The sequence below is a fragment of the Drosophila busckii genome, chromosome 2R (assembly GCF_011750605.1).
Source record: "Drosophila busckii strain San Diego stock center, stock number 13000-0081.31 chromosome 2R, ASM1175060v1, whole genome shotgun sequence".
NCBI classification, from domain to species: domain Eukaryota; kingdom Metazoa; phylum Arthropoda; class Insecta; order Diptera; family Drosophilidae; genus Drosophila; species Drosophila busckii.
Window position 1 is genome coordinate 18,567,226 of NC_046605.1, and position 16,913 is coordinate 18,584,138.

Below are 16,913 nucleotides of genomic sequence, written 5' to 3' on the forward strand. Positions count from 1 at the left end.
TTACTTTTATTTTACATCGATGCGCTGAACGTAGCAAGTTGTTTCTTGTTGTGTCTTTTTTCTTGAATGTTTTTTTAATTGTCAAAATTTTTTCAAACGTCAATCCAAATTAATTATTGTAAACTTTTTTGACCTATTCCAAACCACAAATTATGTTTTTAAAGCGATATCTGTTCAATTTGCCGCCATCTCGAAAGAGTATGCCGACCGCATATTTGTTTGATTGCCGTCGGACATTTTTTAGCAGAAAGCCCAAAAAGTCAGATAAGAAAGCAGAATGCGAGAGAAAAGCTAAAGAAAAAAAAGATGAGTTATTCAGGACGTTTCTGAAGTGCTTCTATAAGAATCTTGAGCGCCAAGATGTACAAGCCGGAAATAAGGTTTCCATAATAGGAACTGGCATGGCTGGCATAGCTTGTGCTATGGCTCTAGTATCCAGGGGCATATCAAGCAATATTGCTCTCCATGATATTAATCAAGAGTTATGCGAAGCAGAACGTTTGGACCTCTTGCATGGCGCCATGTTCACCAGTACTTCAAAAATTAATAAGTGTACTACGGTGGAGTCTACAAAGAACTCAAGAGTGATCATAATTTCAGCTGGAGCTCGTACAACAGGCAAACAGTCGCGCCTAGACGTCGCACATGAATCGGCAGATATAATCAAACAAGTTGTACCTGAGGCTCTAAAGTACAGTCCAAAGGCGGTGTTTATCATAGCATCAAATCCGGTGGACGTCATGACCTGGTATACACGCGAGTTGACTAATCTGCCCATTGAACGTTGCTTTAGCAGCGGTTGTCATTTGGACACTGCGCGCTTTCGTATGTACATTGCTAAGCAATTGAAATTATCCGCGCATTCCGTGGATGGTTATGTCTTGGGTGAGCATGGGGATAGCTCCGTGCCAATATGGTCATCAGTTACAGTAGGTGGTGTGCCGCTAATAGACATAAAAGCGAACATTGGCAGCGACGAAGATTCTATGCGTTGGTCAGACGTGCATCAGAATGTAGTGACTGCGGCTAAACAAGTGATATCCGGAAAGGGTTATACAAACTGGGCCTTAGGTTTCACCATTGCCGACATTGTGTCTGCAATTTTTGAAGACTCCAAACGCATCTTACCGCTGTCAACAAATGCGCGCGGCATTTGTGGCATACAAGATGATGTTTTTCTCTCACTGCCTTGCATTGTCAACAAGTGCGGTATCTGCGGCATTGTGTATCCAAATTTAACTGAATGGGAGAGTGACAAATTAAGAAATTCAGCTGCAACATTGTTAAAAGTTCAACAAAGCATAAAGTAATACTGTTCGTTTTATAATTTCATTGACTGGAGATTAAAATCTTTACGTAACAAAACAGCTCTGACTTTACAGTTAAGTAAAGCTGTCCAGTTGACTTTCACAAATCAGCTATTCCATCAAAAATTCTCCGTTATAAAACAAAATCTCTACATATAATTTTGGTCTTTTATTTTGATCTGGAAAAATTAGCAGTCAATTCAGGTGTTACCATATCACCGCAATATAATGCTCAAAGCATGTGGCGCATATGTCAAAACGCTCATCTACAGACAGTCTTGGCCAAAAGCAGGCATCGCCAGTTCGCCGCCGAGCTAAATCGCCTTCAGAAGACCAAGGTGACATGGCCTCCCGCAGCTCCACCCTGTGCACATCAGCATATTAAGCGGAAGTCGCTTTCCGAGCGACTTTCCGAACGAAGGTTAAGGACTCCTGCACTGTATAAATTATTACACAGCGAGCTGGATACTTCTGGCCACCATCAGACGTCAGAAAATTTTACATCTTGCGTAAGTGCCACGTCAGTCAATGATCCTGAATTAAGACAATCTTGTGATCAAAATTGCAATGAAGAAGAATTGGCTTCCATGTGCTTGCAACCAGGAGTTCTGAAACGAAGGGATTTCAACTCGCCACTAATCCTGGACACAAGCACATATGCTGGGAGTGTTAGAGATGCCTTAATGCCTAGCATAAATAGGGACTCAAATTCATCGTATCGCAGTTGTGTCGGTGAATCACGCCAACAAACCGCTAACCAATCACGATCTGCGTGCTCATGCGAAGATCTCAAATATATTAGTCGAAATACACGAAAATTAACATCAGCTGGACCACCAAGATCAATTGTTAGTCGCTTAAGAGATTTGTTAATGGACAGGCCCACAGATAATGACTCCTCAAATGGAAATAGAAACCCAAAAAAGCAACGTGATGGTAAAACTACTCATAGAAATCCGCTGATGCAGCATAAGGAAGTGCAATGCAAGCCCCAGAGTGATGTATTCTACGACTGTGAAGAGCCACCGGCCTCTGTTAGAGACAGCTGTTTCACATTTGCAGAAAGTATCAGAAACAAACTAATGAGTTCAAATCAGCAGTCTATAGAATCTGCCCCTTCAGCTGCCATGAAAAATCAACGCGTTAGATTTGGACTAGACCATACAACCTCAGCTTTCAATAGAAATGAACCCAACATATGCCTATTTAGTGAACACGATTTTAGACCAACTCAGCTACCACCAAAAGCTGCTTGCAACTACATGGACTACAAAACTAAAAAAGGAATACCGCATATAAACCCCTTCTCATTTAACCAACCGTTGATGTCAATTCCTGCTGTTCAGAATACTTTTGATAATTCTGGTGCCGATTGCTTGACAAAGCGCAGACCGCAAAAAGTTCTGTCTGAGACAAGTCTCTGTCATTCAACAGAACTTTTTGATGCTGTTAGGAAAAACTCTCAAGAGCAATGGCGCCAACATTATCAGACACCCACTGAGAAAATGCAAGCAGCCTACAGACAACTCCAAGGCTGGCAGAAGTATCAAGGTTTCGCAACATCTCCTTCCATTTCTAGCCAATTCTCCCCAAGTAAGGAGCGAAAGTTAGATCGTATAATTCAGTATGCCACGCAGATGCAAGAGAAAAATAATTTAAGAAATCAAAAAAGATATCTTGCTATGAACTTTGACCGAAAGGACCCGCAATGCCAAGACTCGCAAAAGCATCGACCAAACGGTGAGCCAGTTGAAAGTGAACCCTCTCTCTGTACAAAATCTGTACTCACAGAGCAGAGAGCCTCAACTTTGCAGAAGACAAAGCGGCTTATTAGTAAAAAGCTAGGCTGGGAGCAACCAAAGCCAAAAGCTAAAGTAAAGAAGGAAAAATTCGATAAGCGTACGAAAAAGCAGCTAGATGAAGAGTTATCAAAAACCTTTGAAGAGCTCTGGAATAACTATCAAGCGAAGCAGCAGCAATCCCGGCAGTTAGAACGTATACAGTACAACACTGTGTTTAGTCCAAAACCTTGTCCTGAAACTGAAGAAGTTGTCTATATCGCACCAACCAATTCCTCAGAAGACACTCTTAATACTAAGTGCACTGTGCTAAAGCAAACAATAAGTTCAGCTCAAATTGAACCCTTTTATGTGGTACAACAAATTGATAACATAATAACGCAATGCCAGGAACTCAAAGCTAAATATGCAGCAACTGTGAATAGAAAACGGTTACGAGAGCAGCCAAAGTATTGCCCAAAGAACATTACTAAAAATGCAAATGCTGAAAAAATTGAAGAAGAGAACACTACACAGAAATCGCCGGAAAATAAAAAAGAATTGAGAAAGCCAGAGCTGCTTAAAAATTGTCAAAAGGTAATAAAGAAGAGTCGACACTGTGAAGATGCAACTAAATATGAAACGAAAAAAAATGATCTACAAAAAATGTGTAAAGGGTTTTTGGATAAGAAATTGCAACATGAAAAGGAGTTGGAAGCTACCAAGAAGTGCGAGGAAGAGCAATGCAAACATATTGATGAGCTGGCAAGCAAGTTTAAAGCAGTAGAATCTACAAAAAATGAGATAGTTGATATGTGCAAAGAACAACAAAAATTAACAAATGCAGAGCTGGTGAAAAAATGTGTTGAAAAGGCGAACAAACGCAGGCTTGATGAGCTCACTAAGAAATGTCGGGAAAAAGAAGAGCTTTTAGCCAAAAGATGCGAAGATGAAAGAAAAAAGAATCTTCAGCTGGTTGCCAAGACATGTAAGGACAAAGGAGCCAAGCCCAAGCAGCCTGAATCTCAAGGTCACCAAGATCAAGAGGCATTTGACATAAGCTCAGTCTATACACAGGTTGAAGAAAGAGTTGCTCAGCTAGAAAAAGATTTTGTAAAGTCAGCGCAAAGTCGAAAACAAGATGCTGCATGCGCAGAAAAAAAACTTCGACAGAAACTCGCCGAAAATGTGAAAAAAGGGTGTATAGAACTCGAAAAGATCGATGCCCAAAGGTATAATAAGGGAACTCAAAAGAATGTTTGCCACATTAAGAAGGATGATGATCCCAAGAAGAACGTTGACATGTCGAAAAAGGATAACGGTGTATCTGATGAGCATAAAACTACCGATGGTAAGAACACTATAGATAAGTTTTCATTGGCTCCTCCAAGGAAAAAGGACGATGGCTTGCTTAGTACTCCATCGCAAAACGAGAGTGCAATCATCAGCGAAGGCATTTTGAGTGATCCGATGAAAATTCCTTTATCCAACCAACATTTGGATGATAAGTTTTATTTTTTGAATGTGCCAAATCGCCTGGATCTACAAAGCCCTACACCGTCGATAGTCAGAGTTTTTCAGAGCGACAATTCCGAAATAAGCTCACTGAAAGACTGTTCCCAAGGGCAGCACGATTTTATCATAAAAGAGTTTGTGGAAAATATGAGAAGCCATAATATAAACGACTCATTAATATGCCAGTGGGTGCGAAAGTTTTCCAAGCTACCGTTGCAACTAAGACCTGGATCCAAAATCTTATTACCCTTGCCCCACTCTAAGGAGGGCTTCTTCATTGGCGAAAGCGAAACTGCTTTGCCATTGGAAATGCCCGAGCTTAATGTGGAACAAGGGTATGAAGACGACGTACAAGATGAGTGATGAAAATAACAAAAAATCTGTGAAATTTAATTATATGTTTGTCCGTTTGAAATATTTTAAGAAAGTCCGAAAATAGTATACAGACCAGAATGACAAGCAATTGTGTTTTATTTATTTAACAACAAAGCTGCAACACTTTAACTAATCCAATGCATGGCAATGTTTAAATTTAGTTATAAAATGTAATCCAATTTAGGAATTCATTTAAAACAGATTTATGCACCAAAAGTAGCTCGCATGGTGCATATTTTTACGTTAGTGTCAGTCTATTAAAATTTGCTTGTGGCAAAACAAATACGAGTAGATAGACAAACAAATATCAATGCGCATAATTTTACCGGCATGCCAATGCAAACAAAAAGGGCATGTCAAAATATTGATTGCCGCATTGTTTTATTGATGAAATAATGAATTTGCTGCCGACACATCAACAGCATGAAAGACAGAGCTGGTCTGGCCCGGTCTTTGCTTTACTTGGCTTAAGGTTATGAATGTGTACGGCAATGATAATGAAAGTTATCGGTCGCAAAATAAACAAGCTTGAGGTGCTTGCTTCGTATTTGGACAGGCCATCATGCCTTGCAGTCAATGCGTATTTGGTTTTCATTTCGTATTTGGTATTGATTTCAACGTGTGTGTGGATATTGGCAAAGCAAATTTGCAGACGCCTCGACTGCTGGCCATCATCAACAGCCATCCGTTTAAATTATTAACGTATGAGTAATTTGTATGACATATAAACAAAAGTCTGTGTTAGTTGCACGCTTCACTGAGCTCACTCACACACACACAGTCACAGTCACAGACACAGACACACACATATTGGCTGTCTAGTTTTTGGGTTTCCTATTTCAAATACAGACGCTAGAGACAACGACGACAGTCTGTCGCTTTAGCTGATGATGTCCCCTGTGGCGCACAGGGTGTAGTTTTGTTTTTGTGGGCGACAAATGAGTTGTATGTAATTATGTTCTGCCTGATAACGAGCACAAGAATTTGAGCTGCAAATTGGCTGAGTTGCCAGATAAGCAAGCAGAGAGAGCAACTCTGCTGCTCAAAGTGTAATGAACCTAAACCAATAATGTTTTCATTCATGAAATGCACTAACATTCATTTTTCTCTTCTTTTCATTTTAGGTAAGTTTGGCCAACTCAATCGTAAGTTAAATCAATTAATCGCAGCCTTAAAACATTGCGGACCAAAAAGTTTTTGTCCAAAGCTTATGCATTTTATTTAAAAAATTTTATCGCTTCAAAAGCTAAAATGCAAATTCAAAAAAAAAAAGGTTAAGAAATAAATTTGTATTTGTTTTCATGCAGAAGTCGAACTTAAGCCCACAAACACCAAAGCACAAACAATTCGAACACTGAATTCCACGCAATAGCCAAACGTCAAGCGCTCAGACATGAAATCAAAGCATACTTTTGAGCATGCTCAACGCAACCGCTAAACTGGCCAGCCAGCTAGCTGGACTGACTGAGCGAGCTCGAGTAACCAACAGTTGGCGTTGCTAGCATCAGTTCAACCCGGCCGCATAGTTTAAGCCAACTTTTTTGTTTCAAAGCACGCCAGCAATAGAGAAAGAGCGAGAGAGAGATGCATGAGCAGCGCCACTATTACATTAAAAACAGAAAAATAATTGCAAAAATTTCTGAAAAGTTTTTCAACTTTTCTGTGCGTTTATTTTTTATTTGGCATTTTTTTCGGTTCGGTTGGGTTTTTGCGTTTTGCGTTTTGCTTGCCTTTTGTTTTACGCATTCATTCCTTGAATAGCAGGCAAATTTTTCGCCGACAAACTTTAAAACGCGCTGACGACGCTCATTACAACTAATAATGTTAATAATCATTAAAGTGCCGCATTAAACAAGCTTTGCTTGGCTTTCTGCTTGCCATTTTGGCTGCTGCTCCTGCTGCTGCTGCTGCTGCTGGAAAAACATTTTTCAAGTGTGAGTGAGCGCTGAGGAGGAGTTGAGAAACAATTGCTTGAGCAAAAGATTTCTAAGGCTGTGTGAGCGACCGCCGTGTGGCACACACAAATTGCAAAAATTAAAATACTTTTTAAAACTAATTAAAATTGTGTTGCATACTTTGGGGAGCTGAACAGCCCGCTGGGCATCATTTGCCTCTCAGAGACCCAACCCCAGCATATTTCTTTAACTGCTTTGCCCAGCCATTGACGTTCGACTTCAACTTCGATTATTGCCAGGCAGTTTTAAAGCGACGGCGACCCGTTCTCTCTCAGTTGCTCTTTCATTCGCTTTTCATTATGGCCTCCAACACTTTTTGGTTTTGTGCTTTTGGCTTGGACTGTCTTTTAAGTGGCCAAACTTTTGCCACTTGTGCTCTTGTGTTTTGGTTTGTCTGCAGTGTTGACAAATTGCTTAAAATTACTTTGCCTGCCTGTGCAGGCCGCACCAATCAATGAAAAATAGAAAGCGAACTTTTTTAATTTCAAATATTATTAGTACTGACTGCTGGATTTAAAAACTCTGACCTCAATTTAAACTGTCTGCTGTTTTGCCTAAGCTTAAGTCATGAGCTTAGCTCAGTTTATGGCACTCTGGCTGCCTATTGAGCCTGGCCCGCTGCTTAAGCCCATCTGTCACACTCGTTGGCATGCATTAAACTTTAGCACATGCATGCCAGACCCAATACAAATGAGCAGCAGTGCAGCTCAGCTGAGGCCAGCCCAGCGGCTGCAAAACATCAAAAGCGTTAAGCAACTTCAAAGTTCAGCCAAGTGCATGAAATGCGCCTCAGTCGACTGCAGCAGCAGCAGCGTCATCGTCACAGTTGATGCGACGACGCCATTCAGCATGCCACGACTTTTGCCAGCCAGAGCAAATCAAAAGGAAATAATATGGGTGGGGAGCGAGGAGTAGCGATACACTCAACGACTAAATGGCGCGCACGAAGTGCTCACATGCACCTGGCAGGACTCACACACACAGGACTCAGCAGCAGCAGCACAGGAAGAATGTTAGGCAGGCTGAGAGGCTGAGCATGAGAGTCTGCCTGGGTTGCATTCATGCCATGGCAGCTTAGCACTGGCTGATGCCCCCAAATGCTCTGGCAATTAATTAGGATTATGTGTGTCGTCATAGTCTAGGCCAGCGACAAACATCTGTGTGTGTGTGTGTGTTTGCTCGTTACCATGCACCTAGCATACTCCAATGGCCAAGACACCAAGCCTGCCAAGCGTCTAAATAGTTTGATTAAGCAAAATTTATTGCTGCTGCTGCTACTGCTGCTGCAATTAGTGACGCATGCAACAAAGCGCAAGCTGCCAATTCAAATTCAAATCAATCAAACCAACTCAGCGCTCATTAAAATTTGCGCAACGTTGGCAATATGAACATGAATATATACTAGCAGCATATATATATTATATATATATATAGCTTGCAATTTTTCTTGTGCTTTTTGCCACCTTCGCCCTGGACTTTGTCCGCTAACGACTTTCTAAGTATTTACACACAATTTGGTTTGGCTTGTGCACAAACTTTTATCGCAGACAGCCCACAAAGTATGGCACTTTTTCTACAAGTTATGAAAGCGCACACAATTGCTCAAAGGCAAAGGCGCTACCTTACTGGCTTTCTCTTTTTTCTTCATGCAGCGCAAGTTTATGCTTCATTATCTTAGAGTTATTTCTTTTGCTTTATTTGTGTTGTTTTCTGTGAGTGTGTCTGGCCTATCAACTGTTAGTTTTGATTAGCTAGCTCTTCAAGTTGTAGCTCGAGGCGCTCATTTCGCACTCATTGTATGCCACACGATAAGGCAGCCACGTCAGTCAGTTGCAAGCTGCAAGTTGCAGTTACAGGTGTAACTTGCATGCAACTTGACTGTCTGTCCAAAGTGTTTGCCACGCTGCGGGCTGCGTCAGAATAGTTTGTTTATCTTGCATCAGCTGCAAGTACACAACTTCAACTTCAACTGTTAAATTTTATTTACTAAGCAATAAAATTATTTATAGAACACAACTGATGAGGATGATTATAGAAAAAAAAAAAATACATTTTGAGCAAAAAGAAAAGCGATGAATTTAAAATTAGAAATAAATTTCTAGCTGAGTCAATCATCAAAGCAAATGAGAAGTAAATTCCAAGCAGAGTCAATCGTATTAATTATAAAATGAGGAGTAAATATAAAGCAGAGTCATTCGTTTTAATTTAATAATTTAATAATATAATAAATATTTTATAGCAGATGTGAATCTCTTTTTAAAGTTGGTGTAATTGAAACTGCATAATTTGAATTAGTAAAGAAATTAATTTACTTGCGACTTGCTTCTTCTTGGAATTAAGTGGTGCCATCTTTGGAGTTGCCAGAATCTTACAATATACTATTCATAGCATAATTAATCTAATAGCAAAAGCTTATGATTCTTAATCATTTTCGTTACTGGCCTAAATAATATTCTGTGCGATAGCTTCTTCTTCAGCTCTTTTGTTTTTTCTTCCAAGAAAGTTTTGCTGTCTTTGAAATTGCCAGAATCTTACAAATCACTGGCAATAACAGATAGCAATAGATAATATTTATGACTTTTAATTATTTTTATTTATGCCCTAAATTAAGTAAGTAAATGCGATATTCTTCTCTTTAAGTATTCTTCTTCTTCTTGCAAACAAGTGTTGCCATCTTTGAATTTTACAATTGACTATTTGTGCCTACATAATTAATCTCATTACTTAAGTTCATGATTTAAATTAAGCAATACTGTAAATTTATTAAAAATAATATTACTTTTGATGGTCAGCTTATTGCTGCATTCATTTGAAAATGCCTCAAAGTGCTTTGCAGGAAATATTTCATTTATGCGCTTGGAGCTCAAGTTGCTTTGGCCATGTTGCCGCCTTAAGCTTTAAGCCAGAAACAATGTCTGTTGGCATTTTCTCTACGACTGGCAACTCAAGCGTTGCTGCCACCACGCTGCACGTGCTGTCTATGCAAACAGCCAAGCCTCCAGTCTGTCTGTCTGTCGGTCTGCTTCATCACTTTATTTTTCTATTTTTTTCCGTCGAACTACTACCGCGCTCGGCTTGACTTGGCTCTGGCTCTGGCTTTGGCGTCACGGTCAAAACGGGCATTCGCGACATCAAAGTGAAAGTCACGCATTTTGCGTCTATTTACCACTTTGTCTGCCGCGTTTTCCTTTTTTGTGTTCAGTCTTGTATTTTTTTCTCGCTTCTTGTATTCATCAAACAGTTGCAAAGCGCGAGCAACGTTTGGGTCGTCTCCTTGCTGTCTGCGCTGTCATTCGTGTCTTTTGGCGTGGTGGGGTGTGGGCTGTTGTCTGTCTCATTATGTGCTTCCTCTTTATGTAAACAAACCAACTTACAAGCTGACAAATCGTCAAAACTATTGCAGACACTGGCTGCTGCTGCTGCTGCTTTTCATTTGCTTTGTGCAATTATGTTCAAAAGAAAGCGTCGCGTCATTGTTGCCTCTTGTCTCGCCATCGATTGACTTAAGCCATGAGCATTTAATTGCAGTACCACAAAAAAAAAGAAAAAAGAAAAGGGTACGCAGTTTAGTTGGTTTTGCTTTAAGCTTGTTGCTATAGCGGCAAACCAAAGCGCACCCTTGGGCATTTTAATGAAAAATCGAAAATTTACCTCTGTATGAGCAGCAAGAACTCAGAAACAGAAAGAGCTAGAGGCACCAAATTCGCTATGTAGATATATATGCTGCACCCGAAGCATTTGTTTTTAATAAAAATCGAAAACGCGCGTCTGTATGAGCAGCAAGAACTCGGAGACTATGAGAGCAAGAGACACAAAATTCGGTATATACATACTGCTGTTTCCGAAGGATATTGGTTTTTATTTTTCAAAATAGAATTTCCTCCCGCACCCCCGCATCTCGAAAATAACGATTTGCAACTTCAATAAGTAATCGGTTTTCTTAAAGTTTTAGTTTAGTCTCACAATTGATGTATTAATGAGAAAAAATAAAAGCTCTCGACCGATTACGAAATTTTTAACTTGTTTTAATAAATAATTTCAGAAATATTCTTATTACAAGTTTCCCTTTTGCGCCATCAAAGTGTATAAAAAGTTAGCTGCGCCCTATTTCAACTCCTTCTTGTTGTAGTTTCGACTACTGGACGCTTGCCAACGCCTAGAGTAAGTACTGCAAGACGTCAACTGCTACTTTGCACCACTCGATCGGTAGTCAGAGGCAGAGGCAGAGGCAGAGTTAGAGCAGATGTAAAAGTAAAGCAAGCAACGCCCTCTGCTGTTTGTTTATTTACGCACATGCGAAGCAAGAAACCTATTTCATATTCATAGAAAAATCGCAGACACACATGTGTATGCAGCAGCTGCTACACCTACAAATAGAGCAAGAGAGAGAGACAGAAAGAGAGAGAGAGAGAGAGACAAAAAGAGAGAGCGGAAGGTAGAGCAAGAGACAACTCGTTGGCTGTGCGTGGAGTAAATCAGCAGCTAAGTAAGTAAAATGCTTCATAAATTGCTTCAAGTGGCACAGCTGCCTGACAGCAGCTTTGAAAGCATTACCAGGACCCAAAAGACAGTTAAGGATAATGCTGCCGCATGTGTGTGTGTGTGTGTGGGCGTGTGTCGGTGTGCTTTAAAGCATACGCATAAATCTAAATCAGTGCAGGCAAAATGTACAAAATTCAGAAATATTCACACAAAATTCATAGTCATTTTCATCATCATCATTACTTTGTGTTAAACTCATTGACTTTGGCCTTCGTTGGCATTTTTAGGCAAACTCAAGCAAGCGTAAAATTTACGCATCAGCCAGCAGCAAATACACACACACACACACACACACATACATATATATGTGTATTGTATTTGCCGTCGACATTTATAAATTTTAGCTTTGCTTACATAACTCAAACAATTGTGACAGTCGAAAGGATTTCTCTGCATGTCTGTGACATTTTGTTTATTTATTTATTTATACAAATGTTGCTGTTGCTATGTTTAAAGCAGTTAATAAGCGTAACGTGTTGATAATTTGCTACGGCTTTGGTTTTCGGATTTAATTGCTTGTAAGATTTAATGGAAAATTAATAAGTTGAAAAATGTGCAAAGGAAATGCTTTCAATTAATTTTGTACGCTAAGCTAAAAGTTCAGCAATATGACAGGAAATGTGAAATTTATTTGGCATGCGAATTGTTATTTATATAGAAAATTCAATTGAGCATTAAGCTAAGATAGTTTGGATGTCGAGTTAAAGTTGCTGTGAAGTCATTATGGAAACAAAAGCGAGTAAATCAAGCAAATATTACAACTCACTTGGCAGCAACAACAGGCGAACAGGCGAAGGAAATTAATATAAGCATGCACACACATGCGAGAGCTGTTAGCAATTATCATTTTACGCTTAAACTCTTGCAGTTAGCGCTAGCTCTGAGTGTCCAAACACTTGCCACATAATTGCGCCTAATGACATGCAACGAAATTATACAAAATTCAATTTCCACACACACAAGGCATTGTCATAGCCAAAGATATAGCACATTTGCTTGCCAAGACAAAAGCCAAAATAACATAATTATGCTCCAGCACTAATGTACACAGAGATGCGAGAACACCTAGATAAAGACAGCAACTAAAATAGAGCAAGTGTGTGCGAGAGATAGAACATTTGCCAACGCCTGCAAATAGCTCATTTAATAGCAATTTAATTGTGATCGTAATTAAGTTCACATGAGCAACACTACGCACTACACTCCTCCCCTCTCTCTCTCTCTCTCTCTCTCTCTCTCTTTCGCACTCTCTTTGTGTTTGCGGTTAGTCTGCCAGCTGTTACCACAGTTAGCATACAGGTAACAAATTTGAAATTAATATTAAACCATTCACACATTCGCTCTGCTGCCTTTGCCTTTGGCTTTGCCTTTATCATTTACGCACTCGAACACATAACAATAATTAGCTCGAGCGTTTGCACATTGATTTATATTATTTTCATGCAATTACTCAAACAGTGTCCACCAGCAGTTTGCAGCCAAGTTTTCGCTCTCTCCCTCTCTCTCTCGCTCCCCCACACACCAAAGCAAAAAGCAAGCAAATTGAAATTGTGTCAAAGATGAGCGCCGCACTTGCTAAACAACAAAAGTTTGTTGGCGCCGCAACGTCCACGACAGGCAGTCAGCCAAATGCTGAGCCACTGGGTGGTGCTGGTGGTGCGACTGCTTTTAGTTTCTTGGACATTGTGTGCACATGATTTATTATGCTCTTTTTTCGTTGCTTACTTCTAATGAAGTACCAGAGGCTTCGAAGCCCTTTGAGTACCGCACTCACAAAATAAACTCAGCAGGATATCTTTAATTAAATAAATGGTACATAAATTGCTAGAGGAATAATATTTTCGTTAATTAAACAAATACTAAATGAATTATTACAGCAGTAATAGTTTGAGATAAAAAATATTTAAGAGTGTGTCTGTTATTTTAAGCATCTTTGAATTATTCCCAAAGTCTTCATAATTTCTTTAATATTCTCTGTTGTCTTGAAGTTTCTGAACATTTTTTAGTGTTTTTGATATTATTAAAAATATTTTTGTATTCTGATTACCAATACAAAAAACAAATGCAGCTGTTCAAAAATTAGAAAATTGTTTAGTGTCCGGAAATTTAAGAAACTGTTTAGTCTAACTTTAAACAATTGAGTATAACTTTAAACAATTTGTCAGTAGTCTAGAAATTTAATATTAAATTTTCAGTTGTGGAAATTTCTCTGTTTAAATGAATGGTTGGTTCCAGAGTTTCGTTTTCTAAGCTAACTTTAAGAAAATCCGAAATAATTTTTCTACCGAATGAATGTTCTATAATTATAAGAACTACAAATAAATTCATTATATAAGTTTAAGCGTTATATTCTAACTAAAAACAATTGCTAAAACTCGCTTAATAAGGTTTTTTAGCAAGAATATTTAACCTCACTTTTATAAAGGACTCACCTCGCCTATTCGATAATTTATGCTACTGCTACTAACTTTGCTCGAGTTTTTTAGTTTATGCAACTAGAAGCGTTATTCTTTTGCTGTCTTCATCTACTCAGCGCCCCTTAGCCCCGCCTCTCTAATGTGCAAGATGACCTAGTGACAAATTGTGTAGCCAACTTTTTGGGGCTTGCTTTCTTTGCACAAAGAAATGTATGTCACTGACTTTCGCGGTGAGCCAAAGCAAAAACGCGACTCACACACACACACACACATAATGCAAAAACATTTTCTACTTGTGTTTGTAAGCACTTGAAATTTGCGACAGCTCTGTGGTCAGTTTAAGCGCATAGTTGTCGCCTTAAAATTTATGTGAAGACTGTCTCTGATTTATGCATGCATGTGAGTGGTGGGAGCTTGTGGGCGTGGCAGCAAGTGCATTTCCGCCTCGCTGAAGCATCGATAAATTATTGAAACAATATTTGCTGTTGGCTTGCTTCAAACTCATAAATTAAGCAGCAGCGAAAGTTTGCATTAAAGCTTAAAGCGGCTGCTAATGAAGTCGGAACAGAGTCTCGTTGATGTTAAGTGAGCCTGACTTGTTGTTGTCCTTGCTCGCTCGCTTAGCTAATTTGCTATGAAAGCGGCGGCAGTTCCCTGAACGACGACACAAATTTAAAACAATTGCGAAATGCGAAATGGTTTCAGGCAAAGTCTGGCAACGCTGGCTGCCGCCATTTTGCTGCTGCTGTACTGCGTGCATGTCCTACGGGACTTTCGCCCACATTTTTTCGCAAACATAAAGAGCACATGACCTGCAGTCCTTTTGCTGCTGCTTCCTCTGAAATGAAACAAATGAGAGTCTGGGCAAAGGGTACGCGGGGAATTGGGAACGTGCCTGTTTCTGGGAATTACTAAGCCAGCCCAGCCTGATGAACTTAAGCAGCTTGTTTAACTTACTTTCTTTGGCTGCTTGATAATTTAGCGCATCTCGTTAAAAATCGATTTGCCATGCCCACCAAAAATAAATATAAAAAATAACTGAACTGCTTATTGTAATTTTAATTCAAATATACAAATACTTTTGACGTCATTATGGCATGTCATGCTCTCAATACGAGGCGAACACAAAAATATGCAGATGAGTTAATTTTTATACAGCAATTGCTTTCTCGGCTTTGCTGCTTTCGGGGTTTGGGGTTTGGGGGAATGCAAATGCCCAAGACAAAAGTAGTTTAGCATTTTTGCGGCTCGTTTGAGGGATGCTTACCACTTAGAGTTGCCCTTCGGGTGCGTCTTCTCCCCTTATGTGTGTACCGCATGACATTAAAATTCAATATGTTAATGAGCTCGCTGCCTTTGTGGGCACTCTGAGCTGCGTCAGGTGTTGCATACTTTGTGGCGCCAGCTTGAAGGACGCCCACAAGGTCAGGTCACTCATCAATCACATCACTCGCACAAAGGGACACACTGGTAGCAACCTATGCTGACGACACCGCAGTGCTCACCAAAAACAGTTCCATATTTCTGGCCAAAACTGGTTTACAAGAATATCTGGACGCTTTTCAGGAATGGACCAGAAATTGGAACGTGAGCATTAATGCAGAGAAATGCACCAATATGACCTTTGCAAATCGGGTACAGAGCTGCCCGATTGTCATGCTTAATGGTAGTGAGCTAGCCCACTCTTCGTCTCACAAATATCTAGGAGTCATTTTAGACAGAAGGCTTAAATTCGATAGACACGTCAACTCGCTAGTGCATGCCTATAAAAACAAAATAAATCGAATGTCCTGGCTCCTCTCCGCTAAAAACAAACTGTCGCTGGATAACAAGGTGCGAATTTACAAGTGCATCTTAGCTCCGAGCTTATTTTACGCAATACAGGTGTACGGTATCGCAGCGAAAACACACCTCAACAAAATACGAGTTCTGCAAGCCAAGACGTTGAGGAGGATCACAGGAGCTCCATGGTACATGAGAACCGCGGACATCGAGCGCGACCTCAAAGTACCAAAAATTGGCGACAGAATCCAAGCAATTGCCAAAAAATATACGGAGCGACTTGGAGCTCATCCGAACAGCCTAGCTAGACGCCTAACGCCGAGTCATCGCACAACAGTCAGGAGAAGATTAAAACGACACCACCCTCAAGACCTGCTGGCTCGGGTCTTGACCTAATGATCTCATATCCGCTTATATCCTAGGCACTAATATCCTCAATTTATATTCAGTTTATATCTATTATGTTTGTTCATAACTATTCCTTTGTTATTATTATTATTATTCTGATCTGTTTAAGTTGCCAATTAGGTAAACAGTGCACATATCCTTATATAAATTTCTTAAATAAAAAAAAAAAAAAAAAAAAAAAAAAAAAAAAAAAAAAAAAACCAGGGTCAGGCTCACTGACAAACGTTTTGTTCGCCCCTTTTTATTGAGTTCCAGCAAATGCCCAAAGACAGTTCAAGTCCCCAACAAGTATTGCTTACTTATGAGTTGACAAACAAACAGCTAGAGAGGGAAAGAGAGAACAAACTTTTAACAAATTTAAAAGATTTTGCAACACATTTCTAACTAATTAGATGCCATAATTTAATTAACTTTGTGTCATTGTAATTTTATTTACGTTTGCTTATTTATTTACTATAATTATTTTTTTATGATATTTTAGTTTTAGTGCTTTAAGCAAGAGAAAAAAAGAGAGAGCACAAACTTTTTGCAAATTAAAAAGATTTCTAACTAATTAATATCATAATTTAATTAACTTTGTGTCACTGTAATCAACGCTTGCTTATTAATTTCATTCACTACATTTTTTTTAGTTTTTGTTTTATAATTGTGTTAATTGGCATGCAGTTTTATGCAGTTCATTGAAGCCTTAATTAACAGCAAACATAAACTGCTACGTGACTAGCTACACACATTATAATGTAATCAATGTCTAAATAAATGAAAAACACAGCACAGCAAAAAATATTTAATCAAACAACGAGCTTCAGTGCAAATAGCCAACGAAATTCTATT

The 16,913-nt window shown here is 39.3% G+C and overlaps 3 protein-coding genes across 3 annotated transcripts in view; all 3 read left to right on the forward strand.

Annotated features, from left to right (window-relative positions):
• The window catches only part of LOC108596226 (hemicentin-1), a 178,171-nt gene that overhangs the window by 58,629 nt on the left and 102,629 nt on the right, over positions 1-16,913 (forward strand). The gene's annotated exons all lie outside the window — the stretch shown is intronic.
• On the forward strand, positions 106-3,229 carry LOC117134612 (L-lactate dehydrogenase B chain-like). Its single transcript, XM_033293113.1, has one exon. The coding sequence runs from the start codon at positions 153-155 to the stop codon at positions 1,308-1,310; it is 1,158 nt and encodes a 385-aa protein (XP_033149004.1). The 5' UTR covers positions 106-152; the 3' UTR covers positions 1,311-3,229.
• Positions 1,449-5,059, forward strand: LOC108596224. Its single transcript, XM_017981752.1, has one exon. It carries the CDS (start codon positions 1,547-1,549, stop codon positions 4,961-4,963), a length of 3,417 nt encoding a protein of 1,138 aa, XP_017837241.1. The 5' UTR covers positions 1,449-1,546; the 3' UTR covers positions 4,964-5,059.